We start from the raw sequence: 17,196 nt of genomic DNA, 5'->3' as shown, positions 1-17,196 counted from the left end.
GCAGACGGAGCAGCTGAGGATGGAGCAGAGGGACAAGAAAGCGCCTGCCTCACATCTCATCGTCTCACCTCGCTCGTGCAATTAAGGAGCTTCTTTTAATATACACCGAGGCTTCTTCCTCACCTCCCTACCTTCTTCTCCCTTTTTTTCTTTTTTGTTTTCTGTTAATTTCGCCGCTGACATCTGCTCACCGGTCCACTCCTCCATCTGTCAACACACCGCCGGCGTCGCCTATGTGTCAGTGGACGGAAAGAAAATCCCGGTAAAGACAGATAAACAGAATTTCCCGCGAGGTTTCACACCTTCTGCTGGAAGTGCCAGGTCGCTGGTATGGACGAAGACAATCACGGTGAGGCTGTTTTCCTTTCTCCCACACTGGTTTTCTCTCCCTCTCAGTCTGCGCGCAGGGGAGGGGGACACGGAGAGGACGGTATGGATGGATGTGTGCGAGGACGCAAGGATGCGCGAAGACATGAGGTTGTCTTGTTTAGACATTCCCAGTCTTCCACGGTCGGCCGCCGTGTACCCTGATAATACATACCTGCTGATAAAAGAGCGTTTTTCAGATATAGGGCAGCCCTGTAATGATTTGCATGCCCTCATTCATCGCAGGTGAGATCCCGATCTTGGCAGAAATCAGGAAAGAAGGGTGGAAAAAAGCTAAACAAAGCAAAATTTTCCCTGCATGCTCCTTTTCCATCTGTTTGATGTCTCTCTGCTTTGCTTTGAAGTATCTCTCACTATCTCTTGGCGCCATGTGAAGCCTGTAAACTGGTGGAAATTGATAAGATATCTGACAGGCACCCTTCCATATGGAGGATAGTGCATTTTCTTGTTAAATGTTCTTCTTTCATGAGCAGTTCTGTGTTTAAAAATTAGGGGTTGTTTTTAGGATAGTGACATCCATTGCACATTTGATTAAAGTCTGTCTGAAGTTGTACTGCTAGATCTTGTAGTAAAATGAAATACTGTAATACTCTTTATTGAATTAGATGCAAGATTTACATTTTTGATCTTGATGTAGGTGGAAATTAAGCATGAGGAGCTCACTAGTGATGTCCAGTGTGTGCTGACTGTCCAGAGACTGTCCTGACTTGGGTATTAAAGCTAGTATAATGCAGTCCTGATGGTGGGTTTTGGTTTTAAAGCTGAATGAAGATTACCACACATGGTGGCTGCAGCTCTGAGTTGGTTATTAAATGATGGTGGCGAGCGACACACATACGGGATGCTTCCGAGCAGATAATCCTAACCGTCTTCTGGCCTGAAGTCCTTGAACACAATGTAGTGTAAACAAATGGATATAGTCTGATAACAGTTTGGCGGTTAAACTGTGAGATCAGTAGAGGCAGGAGAGTTCCTCTGAACTTCCACTTTTTCTTTTTTACCCTCATCGGTGTCATGCTTGAATTACCTGAATATGAGGAAAGCTTCATGCTCTGCCCTGAATTTGAATGAAAGTGATATAGATGACACAAATATTTCCAAATGTTCCAGTCAGTATGCCCTTTAGCTGATGTCCCTGTTCAATTTTATTTGAATTCCACTCGGGTAGCTTTGCATGATTCACGCTTAAAAATCATCTCCATTCTCTGTCTGAAACAGGCATTCTTTAGCGCATCTCCATTTAGGCTAGCTTCCTTCTTATTGGCTGCCCCTCTCAAACAATCAGAGCTGTTTGCCTGAGATCAACGTGTTAAGAGTTGAAAAGAAACACATGAACTGAACATTTACAGCAGTCTGAAAGCTGAGCTCTTGCTTTACAAGGACTACTTATACATACTGTGACTCCATTATTTGAAACTGTTTAATATGAGCATCCATCAGTGTAGGAATATTTATATAATAGACAAATAAGGGACTATATTTTGGAGGATTTGTGTGAATATTAATGTTTGTATATTTGCTGCCAAAATCAGGCGTATTGATTTCTAGTTATCAACAAGAAATACGAAGATCTAATGTGCCACAAAGGTAACTGTGCTGATTCATGATCCAAAGGGCAAGAAATATTCATATTTTAGCTTTACCAGAGGGGAAAAACAGCCAGCTGTGAACAAAGATCTCTCTTTTCACGTGTGTTTTAGGAGAAGAGTTATAAATGTGTTATTTCAGAGGCTTGCAGACATGAATATTATTTTACAGTCATTCTATTTGGACTCTAACCCATGAGGAGTTAGTGTGGTTGTTCCATTTTCCCTTAAAATCATGCGCACTACAAGCCAGCTCCTCATATGAGGTCAATCATAGCGATACCGATCCCCCCCCCCCCCCAAAAAAAAATCATGTGACAAGAAGAGAGAGCTCAAGAGCACAGAGGCACGCCGTGTGTGATTAAATCTGAAATATAGGACACGAGCTTGTTGAGATTACATGCAGCAGTGTGCGTAGCGGATTTTTCAAATAACTTTCCATACATGTTAAACTAATTGAGAGCTCTGGAGCACTTACTCACACTCTCGCTGCCTCCCATCACTTAAAATTGTTCACATGCGCACCTTGATACGCTGATGCTAAGCGAAAGGCATTTGGCGCCTGAATCTGTCTGCCAGTCACTTAACGGGCAGCTGCACAAAGTCAGTAATGTCAAAGACTCAGAGGTGTGTTCTGCTACATTTTTATGTCAGATCACTGAAAAAACCTTGTGATGTCAGTGCCGTGGTGATTTTGCAGACCTTTAGCTCAATGCATTATGATCTGCCTTGTTGCAAACTGTGCTTTGTAGCTCTCTTATCTTGCATTCTAACATATGTGCACATTATGGGGACCGTGTTCCCATGCCTGCGCATCCAGCCTGCATGCAAACTGCACAACATATGTTCAAAGTTAAGGGCATCATTTGTTCTGCACCGTTGAGCCAATCTGAGAACAACAGAGGCCCAACAGATGACATCATATTTTATAGGATTAAGCAACAGTACACAAAGAGCTAATGCTCCCTCAATCCTCCTCTTCTGTAACTCTAAACAGTGTATGGGAACATGCAGCTGGGCCCAAAATGACAAGGCGATACTAAGGTTTCTGATATGAGAGGCCTTTTTTTTGGTAGATTACAGGTGTGCACCAAAATCGGTATAATCAATGCTTTATGCTGACACTGATTATCAGGTGATCAGGCGATGATGTATACTGTTAGCTGGCTTTGCTTGTAATCATGAACCAATCAGGGAAAAAATTACCACCCGCCTCTGCAGCTCTCTTTAGCTAAATGACCCATTAAGAATATGCTTTGGGCGTGACTAACTGATCGCACCGTGTTGACAGTCTGCAAATAAAATCAGCGTATGATGTGAAAAGACTTTAATTTTGTGTGTTTAAATCCAGTTGCCGCCCACGACTCGTTGAAAGGTTTTCACTATGCTTGGTGTTGTTCACTCTCTATTCAATTCAATTCAATTCAATTCAATTCAATTCAATTCAATTCAATTCAATTCAATTCAATTTTATTTATATAGCGCCAAATCACAACAAATGTCGCCTCAAGGCGCTTCATAGATACAGAGAAAAGCCCAACAATCATATGACCCCCTATGAGCAAGCACTTTGGCGACAGTGGGAAGGAAAAACTCCCTTTTAACAGGAAGAAACCTCCGGCAGAACCAGGCTCAGGGAGGGGCGGCCATCTGCTGCGACCGGTTGGGGTGAGAGAAGGAAGACAGGATAAAAGACATGCTGTGGAAGAGAGACAGAGATTAATAACAGATATGATTCAATACAGAGAGGTCTATTAACACATAGTGAGTGAGAAAGGTGACTGGAAAGGAAAAACTCAATGCATCATGGGAATCCCCCGGCAGCCTACATCTATTGCAGCATGACTAAGGGAGGATTCAGGGTCACCTGGTCCAGCCCTAACTATATGCTTTAGCAAAAAGGAAGGTTTTAAGCCTAATCTTAAAAGTAGAGATAGTGTCTGTCTCCCGAATCCAAACTGGAAGCTGGTTCCACAGAAGAGGGGCCTGAAAACTGAAGGCTCTCCCTCCCATTCTACTTTTAAATACTCTAGGAACAACAAGTAGGCCTGCAGAGTGGGAGCGAAGTGCTCTAATAGGGTGATATGGTACTACAAGGTCATTAAGATAAGATGGGGCCTGATTATTTAAGACCTTGTATGTGAGGAGCAGGATTTTGAATTCAATTCTGGATTTAACAGGAAGCCAATGAAGGGAAGCCAAAACAGGAGAAATATGCTCTCTCTTTCTAGTCCCTGTCAGTACTCTTGCTGCAGCATTTTGGATTAACTGAAGGCTTTTCAGTGAGTTTTTTGGACATCCTGATAATAATGAATTGCAGTAGTCCAGCCTGGAAGTAATAAATGCATGAACTAGTTTTTCAGCATCACTCTGAGACAGGATATTTCTAATTTTAGAGATGTTGCGCAAATGGAAGAACGCAGTCTTACATATTTGTTTAATATGTGCGTTGAAGGACATATCCTGGTCAAAAATGACTCCAAGGTTCCTCACAGTGTTACTGGAGGCCAAGGTAATGCCATCCAGAGTAAGAATCTGGTTAGATACCATATTTCTAAGCTTTTCAGCGCCGAGTACAATGACCTCAGTTTTATCTGAGTTAAGAAGCAGAAAGTTAGTGGCCATCCAAGTCTTTATGTCTTTAAGACATTCCTGCAGTTTAACTAATTGGCGTGTGTTATCTGGCTTTATGGACAGATAGAGCTGGGTGTCATCTGCATAGCAGTGAAAATGTATGCTATGTCTTCTAATGATGCTGCCTAGGGGAAGCATGTATAATGTAAACAGAATTGGTCCTAGCACTGAACCCTGTGGAACTCCATAATTAACCTCAGTGTGTGAAGAGGACTCTCCATTTACATGCACAAATTGGAGTCTATTAGATAGATATGATACAAACCACTGCAGTGCAATACCTGTAATACCTACAGCATGTTCTAATCGCTCTAACAGGATATTATGGTCAACAGTATCAAATGCTGCACTAAGGTCAAGAAGGACAAGCACAGAGATGAGTCCACTGTCAGAGGCCATAAGAAGATCATTTGTAACCTTCACTAAAGCTGTTTCTGTGCTGTGATGAACTCTGAAACCTGACTGAAACTCTTCAAATAAACCATTCCTCTGCAGATGATCTGTTAGCTGTTTGACAACTACTCTTTCAAGGATTTTTGATATGAAAGGAAGGTTGGAGATTGGCCTATAATTAGCTAAGACTGCTGGGTCTAGAGATGGCTTTTTGAGTAAAGGTTTAACTGCAGCCACCTTGAAGGCCTGTGGTACATAGCCGATTATTAGAGATAGGTTGATCATATATAAGATCGAAGAATTAATCAATGGCAGGACTTCTTTGAGCAGTTTTGTAGGAATGGGGTCTAAAAGACACGTTGATGGTTTGGAGGAAGTAATTATTGAAGTTAACTCAGAAAGATCGATTGGAGAAAAAGAGTCTAACTTAACATCAATGGAACTAAGAGTAGCTGTAGATAATATTACATCTGTGGGATGATTATTGGTAATTTTTTCTCTAATGATAAAAATTTTATTTGTGAAGAAGTTCATGAAGTCATCACTAGTTAACGTTAAAGGGATGGTTGGCTCAAAAGAGCTCTGACTTTTTGTCAGCCTGGCTACAGTGCTGAAGAGAAACCTGGGGTTGTTCTTATTTTCTTCAATCAGTGATGAGTAGTAAGCTGTTCTGGCTTTGCGGAGGGCTTTCTTATAAAGCAACAAACTATTTCTCCAGGCTAAATGATATTCGCAACCTGCGGCCGTCTAGCTAAACAAAAGCCGCTAAAACGACTGCGTGCTGGCGTCCCTGCGGTAAGCGACCACATAAACACTAAACCACTAAACACAGTGGAGCATTTAGTTATTTATTTCAGGAGCAGGTGGAGACCAAAACAGAGGGAAAAGGAGAGCAAACTTTGGATTTACCATTCATCTCTTAAACACATGCCGATTGTCACATTTAAGGAATCTTATACATTCAGTACAAAAATAAAAACAAACAGATGTAGGCTGTCCAATGGCCTCACAGTTATTTCACATTGTTAAGCTTTCCTTCCATGCTGCGGCCTCCGTGGTGCTATCATTATAACAGCTGGAGGACACATCGTACATAAAAGAGTCCATAATAGGCACATTTGTTTATGGAATCCCAAACATTTCCTTTGGCAGGTGTGAATGGGTTTTGTTTTGTGTTACTTCACAGTGGTGCCAGTGTGATCTGCTCCTCATTTCATGCCGCATTTCTGTTGGATGGTTAAGAGACTTAGATCGTAGCTCCAGTCCTGCAACCCTCCATTTTTTCCACTGTCAAGCATGTTACAGCGGCTAGATTTCAATCCATGTCAACAACCATACAGTAAGCAACTCATTGCAAGGGGAAAAGTTATGCTTGTGTTTGCAACTTGTTGCTCTGCCTCAAAGTGTGTGATCTGGGGCGGGGTTATTGAAATTCGCAGACAGAATCAAGAACTTGTAGAGCACCTACTGCCGTGCAGTGTGTGGAGTTGTCCCATCCTGCAAGTAGAACTTATATTTCTTAACTACAGTTATCCCCACGCTGAACGAAACTATAAACGGTGCCACTGTGCATTGTTTGTGGTACTCAGCTGCAGCATGGGATTCATTAGTGCATGTTTACTGCACTCACTAATCGGAGTTGGCGCTTCTCTGCTCAGCTTGCATGCCACAGAGCAGACAGGGCCTGGCTTCAGATTGGATGAAATCAGCAACAGGCTTCAAAATGTTTTTATTACTCATGTGTCTATTTTTAGAATCATTGTATAGCTGAATGGAGAAGTGGAAAGAACACAGACGCAGGACTTGGCTAGGAAGCAGTTCCCTGAATGGCTGGATTGTAGCCATGGATTTTTGCTCTTGGATTTAAAAAAAATAATAAAAATTTTTAGTATTTCCTTTCCTTCGTAGGAGCTCTGTGATGCTTCAGTCAAGGATTATTGCGAGCTGAGCTTTTTGTGCAGACTTGGGAGTATTAAAATGCTGAAGTGAATAGAAATTTCCAACACCTTTAAAGCCTGAATGAAGCTCTTTGTGGCAAAGTCGGTGCAGACGCCCAAAATGTGCAAAACTGTTTGTTTTTGTTGAGCCCCGTCAGGCTTTTCTGTCCATGTTTCCTGTTTAACTGTCACGATAACCCGAGTGAGTCAATCAGCACTCTTCTCTCTATCTGACCGTGGGAAAAGTTAAATGGGAAAGGCCTTTCCTTCCATTCTCCTGCTGTCTTTGGACTGTGAGCGTGTTCTGAAATAACATCTCATATCTGAATGTAAAGACCTGTTAATGGTACACACCACAATGGCACTTACTGTGTCTCCTAAAAGCACATCTAGGCTTTCTGATCAGTCTTCTCTTGCAGTGAAAGAGCTTCAGTAAAAAAAAAATAAAAATGCCTTTCTTCTTTGCGTTTCTGTGCAATCAACTCTCAATGGACATCAGACTGGATGCAATTATTTCATATCATATTCACCCCGGCAGGCGTGAAACTCAAGATAAGATGGCTTTTGAGTCTACGCAGAACTTAAGCTCTGAGGGAGATTAGTTGGTAAGAAGGGGAAGTTAGTGTGATTGGGGTATGGTCTTTGTTGTGGCTGTAGGGCGAGTGAGTGGGAGGACATCAAACGGATACTTGAGGCGAGCTGTGGCTGCTCTGTAGGTATCCATCACCCTGGGAGGCTGAAAGTAAATGGTGCTGGTGCTGAATGGGTGGATACATGTTTACTAGTGGCGACAGCATGAATAGTGTTGTTTTTGCTTTGTGAGTCTGTCTGTCTCTCTCTCTGTGGCATTATGGTTGAAAATGTGGTCTGGGAGACACCTACTCTAGACGGACCTACCCCAAAGATGGTTTAGAGTCCTTTAACCTGGGTTTATGTGTCGGTCTGTGCAAAGATTTTGCCACAAGCTCTGCAAGATGCAGTCAATACTTAGCATGTCACATTAGACATAACATTGCTGTCTGATGATAGCTGTGGTCTGAACTGCTGTAAAAGCACAATATTACAGAGTGAATGATTTTATACTACTGCACTCAATCTATGTAGAGCCTCTAAAGCAGCATGCAGAATAGGCCAACAGGGCTAGCAGCTTTAATACTTGTGCTGGTGTACCTGCATTGCTTTGCATGTTTGCTGCCAAAATACTCATTGGTGGTGAAGTTTCTCTCTTCAAGTTGGTCTGTTCTCTTCCAGTCGACTCAAAAAAAGAGGAAAAGCTGAAGTAGCTGAAAATGCAATCAGTCATTGCAGTCGATGCAACGTGTAGATAAATCCCCAAAAGTTGATTCTGTTCATCTGGACGTAGCGTTTTCAGTGGGAGAAACGTTTCGTCACTCATCCAAGTGACTTCAGTCTCAGCTCACTGCAGGTTTCCCCAATCTTATAAACAGTACATTTGCATAATGACTTAAACTAGCACCACTGAAGAAACAATGGGCTGTGAGGTCAGTTCCTTGATCATTAACATGCAAATTCTCATGACCATTGATCAACAACCACTGATCAGAGCTCATTGATCAAAGACCACTGATCAGAGCTCATTGATCAAAGACCACTGATCAATGGCCATGAGTACCATTCACTGGGGAACGGCTGCAATCACAGCATTGTAAGATGGTGAAAGATGTACCCTTAGGCCCCCTCCTCGATTCAGAGATGCTTTCCCTTTCCATGTAAATAGCCTCCTTGACTCCACGCTCAAACCCTGCTCCAGGACGTGTACATCCTCATCCTTGAAAGAAAGAGTGTCCACTGGACTGTAGGTGTAAATAGACTGAGGAGTCCTGGCCTGATGAGGTGGGTCTTCTGAGACTGAAGAAGTCACTTGGATTAGTGATGGAACGTTTCTCCCACTGAAAACGCTACGTCCAGATGAACAGAATCAACTTTTGGGGATTTACTTATCTGGATGATTGAGCATGCGTGTAGGTACATTTCCATAAGTTAAGGCAGAGGGTTTGACAAGTGTTCATGATTACAGAGTCCTTGCACTTAAACATAAATCATACTTAAGAGCAGACAGTGGGGGGTTTTTTAACATGAAGAAATCTCCTCGACGACCCCAGTGAAAGCCTTAGTGTAGCTTCCATTGTGGCCCTAACCAGTGGTTGAAAACACCAAACATGATGTCACATCCACTGGTGCAAGCCACGCTTTGATTGTTTCAGCTGGTCATATGCCTGTTGTTTTGTTTTTTTTTTCTGGGGGGGCTTTCTGTCTTTTGTAACATCACATGGGCGATACAGCCAGATCATGTTGGTTTCATCAGAGCAGAAGCTCAGAGGGAGATGTCACGACTGCTTGAAAAGATGAGACTTCCTGGAAAGATGGGCTCTTGAGGGGAAAGAGAAGACAAAAAAAAGAGGAGCACAGAAAGACCACAAAGAACAAACGAGACAAAATAGAAACAACAAGAACAAGAAGTTCCCAAAGTTGATGACTTGCAGTTGTGTTGTCACGTGCTAAGTATAGTCCAACTAAGCCGAAACCATTTGTTTCAGCTTTGCATATTTTTCTGTGATAAAAAACAAAATAACTTGTGATAATTAGATTTCCCGTATCCAACATGTTGTTGAGCAATACTTTATATAAAAAGTGTAAAATCTGCAGATTATTGTGTTACATAAAAAAAAACAAATGCCAGTCATCTGAACAGATGGGGATTTTGAAAAGCACTCATTCGCTTTCTTACCAAGTGTTATGTGTGAAGACTAATATCAATGCTGCTTAAAGCTAAAAGCCAGAAGAGGGTGAGTTTAAATTAGCTTAACATTTATCCAAATGTAATTAAAAAATAAGGAAAAATCCACAGAGCATAGAGCTCCATATAATTCATCCTTCCAAATGCCATACAGCACCCGAGTAGTCTGAAATGACTGTCTGCAGTGGTTTAGGCAAATGCGTCTATTTTGTGTCTTCAAAAGCAATTGCCAAAAAAAAGTGCTAAAATGAACTCTTAAAATCTCGCTGGTTGACCCAGTAGGCAGGCTGTTATTTAAAGGCTTAGGGGGAGATTTGGAAAGAACAGAAATTCATTTTGACTGCCAAGATTATGGGTTTTGTGGTGCAACATTAGAAGATTAAACATACAGTTGCATTACACCACATGTAAGTAGACAAACGCACAAAGACAGCGCTGGCGGGTGATGCACAAGGATTGAGTCGGGGCTCGTAACGAACTGCATTATTTAAGTGTCGGGAGAGACGACTACATATGGACCTGATTAGAAGAGAGACTGTGGAGGCTTTGCAACATGTTCCCATCTCCATGGTAGTAGGTGTGTGTTTTCGTGTGTGTGTGTCTGTGTGTGTGTGAGAGAGAGAGAGAGAGAGAAACAAGACATTGCAACTGTTTGTCAGTGAGGCAATGTTTCTGCTGTTGTAAATAGCGGGACGCTTTGCCTGGAATTATTGCTCCGAGCTTTGAAAGGAGGAATCTCTTTAAGCGCGAGACGGATAGCAGATGGGAGACAAAAGGCTCGGCGAATTAAATGAGCTGTGTTTCACTGTGGGGACCAACACAGAGAGACAGCAGCAGAGATCTGGGCCTACAGTGTCTGAGTAATTTCAGCTGAAGGGGAACGCTGCGTCCAGTTTAGGAGAATGAAGGAAACTGGGTCCAGCTGATCATACAGGCCTGAAAGGAGGGAGGGAGTAGTGGGGGTGGCTGTGAGACTTGCATGTTTTTCTTGGCTTCTGGTTGGATAGAAATTGAGGACGCCAAACCCTTTCTCACCTCAGCACAAATACGTGGGTTACTTTTCAACCACTACTACATATCTTAGGTCAGTCTCACTGTCGGCACTTATGTGAGGACATATATTAAAGGAACATTTCATCCCAAGAATGAACTGCATGTGTTTTTCCTCTGTTATGTACTACAACTGAACAGTAGGCTTATTATTAACTACTTGGCTGACATGTATTGTTATAGTGCTTACTAAAAATACAGCACAGCTGAGGGGAAAGGTCATAAATGTTTGCTTTTTGCATAAGAATCCTCTAAAACCAGCAAACAATCCATTCTTGGTTTTTCTTTCAGAGGGGATGAATTACAAAAAAACTGAAGAAAATCTTTTTTTACCACAGGGCTGACCACTCGATTGTGAGTGGATTAAAAACTTTTTATTATCATGATACATTAGCAGTTAGTACGTTATCTGAATGATCTGTGAGTGTTAGTTTTCTTGCAGACTCCAAAGCTGTGTTCTCTAATCACCCATTAACAGCATGGCTGTCACGTAATGGGAAGATGCAATTGCGATATGATATCGCGGTTTTGCATCAGTTACAAAAATGTTATGCCCCTAATCTTTGAACATCTTGATACAAACCCTAGCCCTTGCATGAGTCCGTCTGCACAGCGATATCACTGCTGCTTCAGTTCAATTTTATTTATATGCTGCCAAATCGCAACAGCAGTTGCCTTAAGATGCTTTGTACAAAAGTGGTTGCACTTTTATACAAAGAAAAACATTGTGCATTAAAATACCCACTGTAAGGTTTGTTTACTGAGCTTTTTATGCGTGTGTTTAAGAAAAGGCAAACATTTCTACAGTTCTATTCATTTATTCTACAATCAAGTTGCATAAATGATTGCACAGGCCAGAGGGAAATATAGAAATGTCGTTTTTCTTGGGGTGAAATGTCCCTTTAAATACATACTGCTGGTTAGGTTTTCAGGGTAGTTCATAGAGGTGTACCTCTATGATTTGCACTTCTGCCATTGAACCTGTTATTGGCTGATATTAGCTATTTCCTGATATATCAGTATCTGCATTTATGACATCCAACAGATGAAAAGTTCAAAAAGTAAAAACGAGACCGGAGAAACACCCTTCAACCATGTTGAGCTCGATGTTGCACAGCTTGTCCAAAAGAGGGCGCTCTGCAAAGTCGACAAATACAACCACCAGCTGATCCGAGCAGCGTCGGTGGAGAGCATAAATGAGGAAGGGTGTCTGTTAACGTTTTGTATGTCTGAAAATCAGCCAATATGTAGGAATATCAGATTTTTAAATAACCTGCATAATGTCAGTATTGGTATTGATATCTGTATCGACTTTTAAAATCCTATATTAGTGAGGCTCAACGTCAGACTCTCCTAAATCCATGGAAATGAATCATTCCCTCTTTGGAGAAAACTTTTGAAGTTTAATAAAATATCCAGGCACTTTCTCCTTTCATTTCCTGCACCGTTTTCTCGATCAAGTATATATTTTCACGTCTGTGTTCAACTAGACTTGGATAAGAACTGAAATTTTGTTTTAAATGGAAAGTATTTGATCTGCCAGGTGGCCATCTGGATATTTGGATATTTTCAGGTGATCCGTGTATAATAACTATAGTGAACTTGGGAGTCAATACCAAGAGAGAGCAATTACCTTGACATTGTGGGTGGCTTCTAAAGTGTTGTTCTGGTCTCATTGTGAACATGATCAGGGTGGTCCACCAGACTCTGTGTTTTTGCAGGCAGCGACACAACCATCACAGGAACATCCCAGATCTCAGAGCGGGCTGAAGGCCAGCGCAGAGCTCCTGTTTAACAGAAGTCTGTGCCCATCATCCAGTTCCGGTTCTCTGCCGCTGCCTGCATGTAGTCTGCATCACTCGAGATATCAGAAGTTTGCTCTTGTTCAGTGATGCGTGCAAAATAACAGGCACCAAATTCGGATTTCAAAATTGCTCCCTGGCTAGATATCTATCACAATATTGGAGGCGAGCATGCACATATCAGATAAAGCGTTGTATTCTGCTGCTTCTCTGTCAGCTGACACCCACAGGAAGCAAAGGAAATGATCAGCCACATACATGTCGTTTTTCAAAATGTGTTGTCATATCAGTGTTGTCCATCTTTGCCTGCTGAAACTGGAACGGCATCCAAATGAGGTTTGACCGTGTGAGGCTCGAATTTTACACGCATAAAAGCGACGATGCTGGTGGAGATGAAGGATTTTGTTGGTACTGTTCTGTGTAGCACTTATTCTGTTTTGTGTAACATTTGATAACAGTTGTGCTGGTTGTTTAGTTTTGTAAGAATTTACAGGCTGTTCAGCCATTTATCAAACATAATCCTCAAAGTGTCGACACCAATTTCTACAGTCATCGGTGCACACCAACTTCTTCTACTCCAAGGCTAGCGCTGATACGCCTGTCGCTCAGAGAATACTGCAGCAAGTACCTGTACCCTCGGCGCAGATGCAAATGATGATTGGACTTAGTGATGTCACTGTTTCACGCTGCAGCCATAATGTGGGCTTTTAATGCATCAATAGAAATATTATTTTTCATTTGCTGTGAGCACAGCATATATGCTAAGATCCTTTTTATTATGCAGCAAAGACAGTGACTGTGCAGGGTCAGACGGGTACAACTTTCCACATCAAACTTTGTCACTATCACGAGTACAGTGTCTGGGTACTTGTAGTGTACTGGGTGTAGCCATACTTCTCAGTGAGAACTTGACTTTATGAGCTCGGAAAAACATTAATCTGTCTATAACCTGGAGCATCCAGGACTGGAGAGTTCCAGTGTGTGAAACTGATGCTATTTGAACTGCACTCATCCTCTCAGCTTCAACAAAAATGCCTTCTCTGGCCAATCAAATCATCCGATCATAGTTACTTTAGCCACCGGCATAAGGCTGTGGAAGCATCACATCGAATATTGACATAGTGCTGATGCCGAACAGATGTGCGATATAACAAGGACATCATGTGCAGACCACCTCCTATGCAACCACACACTCAAACAAATGCACTCACAGCAGGAGGTCCCCAGCCCCCAAACTGCAGATTAACAGAGCAATCAGCGTAAAGGCTCTTCAGCCGTTCGAGCCCCAGATTTTGATGGTGACCCCCAGAGGTGGTTAAGACTAGAGGCCATGTTAGCCACCCAGGAACGTCTCTTCTGACACGATAGGCCAGGACCGTTATGTTCCACATCTTTTCTTTTTTATTGTTATACCTAAAAACCCAAACACATCATCAGAAAAAAGCAATTAACACTGACTGCTTTAGTTTAACGCTTAGAGGAGCGACAATCTGCTATTACAGAAGTCAATTTTCATTGGCTGTTTCCTTCATTGTGTACCACTTTGCTTCAATACCGCATACGTTCATGACCTTTGACCTTCTGTATCAAACCCTTGTTCACCTCACAGCATCACTTGTCCCGACGTGGCTCTGCAGATAGCTACACCTGGTGATCTGCTGCAGCGCAAACTATCACGTTACTTTATCCAGCATCACTGAGCCAGGCAGCGGCTAGCAGCTGGGAACATCTGTGTATATGCTGCCATATATCACACTGTATGAGTGTACAGGGCTTGTAAAGAGTGTGTGTAGGATTAGTGCCAGCTGGCTTTGGTGTGCATGTAATCATATGTATTTTCATCTACATGTCCACTGGTATGTATGATCTGGGCTATAATATAATATAAAGCATGCCTTTGTCCACCGTTTGAGGGATTGAGGGCAGCAGAGCACGGATTAGGGTCTGGATCCAAAGGAAGTTTCCTTCCTGGTCTTTCCTCCTTCCTCTCATGTGACACATAGAGCTTCAGAGCCAACTGGGATAAAAAGGATGCCTTTTTTTCTCAAAGCTCATCCACTTTAAAATACATTATAGCGTTTAAAGTCAGTTTAAAGGCAGTGAATCTAGACAAATCCCCTCTCAGTCACACGAGTCAGGGACAACTGGGACCACAGCCAGTTTCAAGTGAGCTCCATGTGCTGCAAGTACCTCGCTGCTTTTCCTGCATGAATGGTCTGAACACAGGATTCAGAAACTCATTTCTCAAAGCCTGGGAATTTTTTTCCCCTTTCTTCTGTCGACTCCAAAATAAATAACTTGAATATATATATATATATATATATATATATATATATATATATATATATACACACACACATCGATGGTTTGCAGACGATTTCCTGCATGGTTTTAGTGGGTGTTTGGGGGACTGTTGTTGCTTTTGGGTGTGAAGAGCAGCAGGGGATTTACGCTTAAAAGTAGATTTTGGGGAGATTTTGTTTTTTAAGGCAGGAAATTGCTGGAACCCTTTTGTTTTGCTGCACACATGTTGGAGTGTTAACCTTTGGAATCTCTCACTCGACGCCGTGTATTTCTAATGTCGCCTGTTGGGGATTTCTTCTAGAGGTCACGAAGTTAAAGTGTGTCTAGCTTTTTTTTTGTTTTCTTAGACACAAATTGAAGCCAGCGTGCCATTAACTTTTGTATGATTTGACCCTCTCAAGATCTGCTGTTTACTTAGAGGCAGTGACTCACACCGTAATTGATTTTAGTAGATTATCATTCAAGCATGGCTGCGTTTGGCTTGGTAGCGACCAGTTTGCTAAAGACACTAAAGTCATTTCCTGAGTAAGTCATAGAAGGTCACGGGGCGGGTGTGTTAATAATCTAATTGGTGGACCACCTCTGAAGAAAGGTCATACACTGCTAAGCAAGAGCATCCAGTAGACCAGAAGCACTAATAGCAGGGACTTTATGGCTTTCTCTGTTATCATGTGGTTTGAAAAGCTTGTAGATCCAGCAAGACTAGCCTCGATCGAAGGATCGTGATAACACTATGCCACTAATAGTGCTTAGCTTTCATTAAAGGGAGCTTCCTCTTCTCATTCAATTTGTAACGAATCAAGATTGTAATCATGCACGTTGTTGTTGCAGCCGTGGGATATCTCTATTAGCTAATGCACAGCCATAGGCTAATGGAAAACATGGAGCTGTGTGCCTCCTGCAAAAATCGTCCTCTGGGACAATTATTCAAAAGGCATAAAAGAAGCCCAATGATTGGGAAAACCTTTTTAATTTTTTGCTTTATAGATTATTTCCTGTTTTAATAATTAGTCATCTGGTACAAACGGTGTCAGATGCCGGAATACGATTTGATTGTTTAGCCTGAGAAAGCTGGTGCCAGGAAATATTTTATCCGCCTGTTTAGCTGTTAGCATTCACCATGATTACCATTTTGTTTTCTAAGAAAAACACATTCAACTGATGCTTTAGCCTATGTCTTAACATATTTGATACATATTGGCATTAACACTTACAATGGTCGCTTACTAATAATACTTCATTTTTAACAAAACTTAATGATAGAAAGTGTTTAGGTTTCCATCACATCCCACAGTCCTCTTTTGGATTGAGATCTGGTGACTGTGGAGACTATTTGAGTGAACTCATCGTCATGTTCAAGAAACCAGTTTAAGATGATTTGAGCTTTGTGACAGGGCGCATGGTGGCCCACTGTGGCCATAAAGGAATGGACACCATCAACAGCGTTGACAATGTGGCATTTAAACAATACTCATTTTGGTACGAGGAGGCAGTAAATGATCCCCCCTCACCATCACACCACCGCCAGCAAGCCTAAACTGTTGATCTGAGGAAGGATGGAGCCATGCTCCATTAAGGCCAAACTTTCATCCTACATTTGAATCAGCAGAAATGGAGACTCTTCAGATCAGATTCCAGTTTTCTGTTGTTCAATTTTGTGAATTGAAGCTTCATTTTCCCCATTTTTAGCAACAGGAGGGCCACCCAGGTTGTATTCTGTTGATGTCTGATATTTTTTTTCTGGTTTTGGCGCTGGTATCACCCCCAATAAACGTGGAAAAATTTTATACCATATTCATATCTGTCCATTAAATACGAAGCTATAGTTTAGCATAAGATAACGCTTAGAAACAACTTGACTGTGCTGATATAGGCATAGATTGAGATTTCATAAAGCGGAGGACACAGGGAGCACATCCTTCCAAATAATTAGATGCCTCCAACCCTTCTTGAACTTTTAACCAGTAAAATTCACAAACAGGCTTTGATGTATGCAGGCGAAATCTTTCAAAAACACTTAAATAAAACATTAAAAAGTCATGTGAAAGAGCCTTGAAACTGGGAAACTTGGGAGTTTCCCAAGTAATTGTCTTCAAAGCCACATTCATTCATGGTCACAATAGAATTGCAAGTAGCGTAAGTGATGTGAGGTAGCCGAAGGTGAGCAACACTAATTAATTAACATCTTTATTTTCGTTGTGCTTTCATGTTCCCATCTGCTGTCTATTAAAATCATGGCCCCAGGGAGAAAATCCCCCACCCCATCTTTACCTGACCCTCATCACGCTGCTTCAGAATTACATAACCGGGTTAGAAAGTACCTTTTGTGTCACTGCTAAATTGCG

The 17,196-nt window shown here is 41.8% G+C and overlaps 1 protein-coding gene across 1 annotated transcript in view; it reads left to right on the top strand.

Annotated features, from left to right (window-relative positions):
• Positions 1–17,196, top strand: part of LOC102788360 (cytohesin-3-like) — a 33,351-nt gene continuing 16,155 nt past the window's right edge. Inside the window, exon 1 of the mRNA XM_006800952.3 lies at positions 1–349. Coding sequence (XP_006801015.1) covers positions 331–349 — 19 coding nt within the window. The 5' untranslated portion in view covers positions 1–330. The remainder of the gene's footprint in view (positions 350–17,196) is intronic.

The sequence above is a fragment of the Neolamprologus brichardi genome, chromosome 8 (genome assembly GCF_056152115.1).
Source record: "Neolamprologus brichardi isolate AB-2024 chromosome 8, ASM5615211v1, whole genome shotgun sequence".
Classification (NCBI taxonomy): Eukaryota; Metazoa; Chordata; class Actinopteri; order Cichliformes; family Cichlidae; genus Neolamprologus; species Neolamprologus brichardi.
The sequence above is the reverse complement of the archived record's forward strand: the minus strand, read 5'-3'. Positions and strand labels throughout refer to the sequence as shown.